This window comes from Vanellus vanellus (assembly GCF_965231255.1).
Source record: "Vanellus vanellus genome assembly, contig: HAP1_SCAFFOLD_2497, whole genome shotgun sequence".
NCBI classification, from domain to species: domain Eukaryota; kingdom Metazoa; phylum Chordata; class Aves; order Charadriiformes; family Charadriidae; genus Vanellus; species Vanellus vanellus.
Window position 1 is genome coordinate 157 of NW_028128826.1, and position 2,595 is coordinate 2,751.

General features: G+C 73.4%; 1 protein-coding gene across 1 annotated transcript; it reads right to left on the reverse strand.

Annotated features, from left to right (window-relative positions):
* Nucleotides 1-275: 275 nt before the first annotated feature.
* Nucleotides 276-1,907, reverse strand: LOC309684029 (tRNA (guanine-N(7)-)-methyltransferase-like; the record flags this gene model as incomplete). Its single annotated transcript, XM_082499993.1, is given in 4 exon segments — nucleotides 276-460; nucleotides 1,057-1,122; nucleotides 1,125-1,186; nucleotides 1,765-1,907. Coding segments are annotated over 4 exon segments (420 nt in total), but the record flags the coding sequence as incomplete, so codon positions are not given.
* Between the last annotated feature and the right edge of the window lie 688 nt (nucleotides 1,908-2,595).

Consider the following 2,595-nt stretch of genomic DNA (forward strand, 5'->3'; position numbering starts at 1 on the left):
GTCCCTCCCAGTGTCCCCAGTCCCCCCAGCCTCCCCTCATCCCTCCCAGTGCTCCCAGTCTCCCCAGTCCCTCCCAGTGCCCTCGGCCCCCTCCAGCCCCCCCCCAGCCCCTCACACTGTCCCACTGCCCCAGTTCCCCACCGCTGCCCCCGCCCGGGTGTCGGGGGATCCCGGGGGTGTTTTGGGGGATCCCGGGGGTGTTGGGGGGTCCCTGAGGAGTGGGGGTTTTTTTGGAGGGGGGGGGGGGGGGGCGGTGGGGGTGTCGGGGTCCCCACCTGCCCCTTGTGGAAGAAGTGGGGGAGGTGTTTCATGGCGTTGCCGCGCAGACAGGCGATGTTGCCGAAGCGGCCGGGCTGTGCCGCCCGCAGCGCCCGGATGCGCTCGGCGGTGAACGCGGCCACCTTCACCCGCAGCTCCAGCCCCAGCGCCAGCGTGCGCGGGAACAGCGGCGACAGCTCCACTGCGGGGGGAAGGGGGGGGTCAGGGGTCAGCCCCCTTACACCCCCCCACCCCACCCCCGGGTACCCCCACCCCACTGCCCCCCCGCCCCAGGCACTCCCCCCCTACTAATTCCCCCCCCCCCCCAACCCACTGACCCTCCCCAGGCACCCCCCACCCCACTGCCACCCCACCCCAGGCACACCCAAACCCACTGACACCCCCCCCAGCTCACCCAGTAGTCCCCCAGTCCCCCCCAGTCCCCCCCAGCTCACCCAGTAGCCCCCCAGCCCCCCCCACTCTCCCAATAGCCCCCCAGTCCCCCCCAGCTCACCAGTAGCCCCCCAGTCCCCCCCACTCTCCCAATAGCCCCCCAGTTCCCCCCCAGTCCCCCCCAGCTCACCAGTAGGCCCCCAGCCCCCCCACTCTCCCAATAGCCCCCCAGTCCCCCCCAGCTCACCCAGTAGCCCCCCAGTCCCCCCCAGCTCACCAGTAGCCCCCCAGCCCCCCCCACTCTCCCAATAGCCCCCCAGTCCCCCCCAGTCCCCCCCCAGCTCACCCAGTAGCCCCCCAGTTCCCCCCACTCTCCCAATAGCCCCCCAGTCCCCCCCAGCTCACCCAGTAGCCCCCCGTAGCCGCAGCCCACATCGGCGAACTCCACGCGGGGGGGCGGCTGCCCGGGGGGGCGGCGGGGGGGAAGAAGTCGGGGAAGAGCGGGGCCCAGTCCATGTCCTGCGGCCTGGCGGGGCTGCGGCACCGGCGTCACCGGGGGGGGGGACACCGGGGCGCGGGGGGGTCTCGGTTCGCGGCAGGGCCTGGCCGGGCGGGGAGGGGGAACCCGGGGGTCGGCGGTACCGGGAGTGACCGGGGGGGGGGGCAGCCCCGGAACGGGCCGAGAAGGGGTCCCGGACCGGTGTTACCGGGGGGGGGGGGCTGCGAGGGGGGTCCCGGTTACCGGGTGCTACTGGACGGGGTGGGGGGAGCTGTGAGGGGGGGTTCTGTATCGGTGTTACCGGGGGGGGGCTGTAAGGGGGGGGGAGTCCCGGTGCGGGCGTTACCGGAGGGAGGGAGCTGCGAGGGGGGGGTGTCCCGGTAACCGGCTGTTACTGGACGGGGTGGGGGAAGCTGTGAGGGAGGGGGGTCCCGTATCGGTGTTACCGGGGGGCGGGAGGGGGTGTCTGTAAGGGGGGGTCCCGGTTACCGGCGGCCCGTAGGGGGCCATGACGGGGGGGGGGGGGGGGGGGGGGGCGGGAAGGCCCGGCCGTGAGGGGGGTCCCGGTGCTGCCGGAGGGGTCCCGGGGGGTCACCCGGCCCCGCCGCACTCACTAGCGCAGCGTGTGGTCGGCCAGCGGGTTGGCGTGCGCCCGCTGCCGGTAAAACCGCTTCTGCGGCGGCGCCACCGCCACCGCCGCGGGCGGCGCCTCCTCCTCCATGGCGGCGGCGGCGGCGCGAGGGGCGGACGCAGCGTACAGACGTCACCGCGCGGCGCCGCCGGGTGACGTCACATCCGCAGCTGCCGCTGGGAGAGGGGGCGGAGCCTCACGTAAGCCCCGCCCCCCTCTGCGCCCTCCCGGTGCTCCCCAGTTTCTCCCAGTACGTTCCAGCCCACCCAGTGATCCCCGGTGACACCCCCCCCCCCCCGTGATCCCAGTGCTCCCAGTTCCCCCCAGGGGCCCTCAGTGCCCCCCACCCCGTGTTCCCAGTGTCCCCCCAGTCCCCCCCAGTCTCTCCCAGTGCTGCCCAGTACCCCAAGACCTCACACTGCCCCAGTCCTCCCCAGTTCCCCCCCAGTGCCCCCCAGTGCCCCCCAATACCCTGAGACCTCACACTGCCCCAGTCCCCTCCAGTGCTTCCCAGTGCCCCCAGTACCATGAGACCTGACACTGTCCCAGTCCCCCCCAGTTCCCCCCCAGTGCCTCCCAGTGCCCCCAGTACCCTGAGACTTCACGGTGCCCCAGTCCCCCCCAGTTCCCCCCCAGTGCTTCCCAGTACTGAGACCTCACACTGCCCCAGTTCTCCCCAGTGCCTCCCAGTGCCCCCAGTACCCTGAGAACTCACGCTGCCCCAGTCCCCCCCAGTTCCCCCCCAGTGCCTCCCAGTGTCCCCCAGTACTCTGAGACCCCACACTGTCCCAGTCCCCCCCAGTGCCTCCCAGTC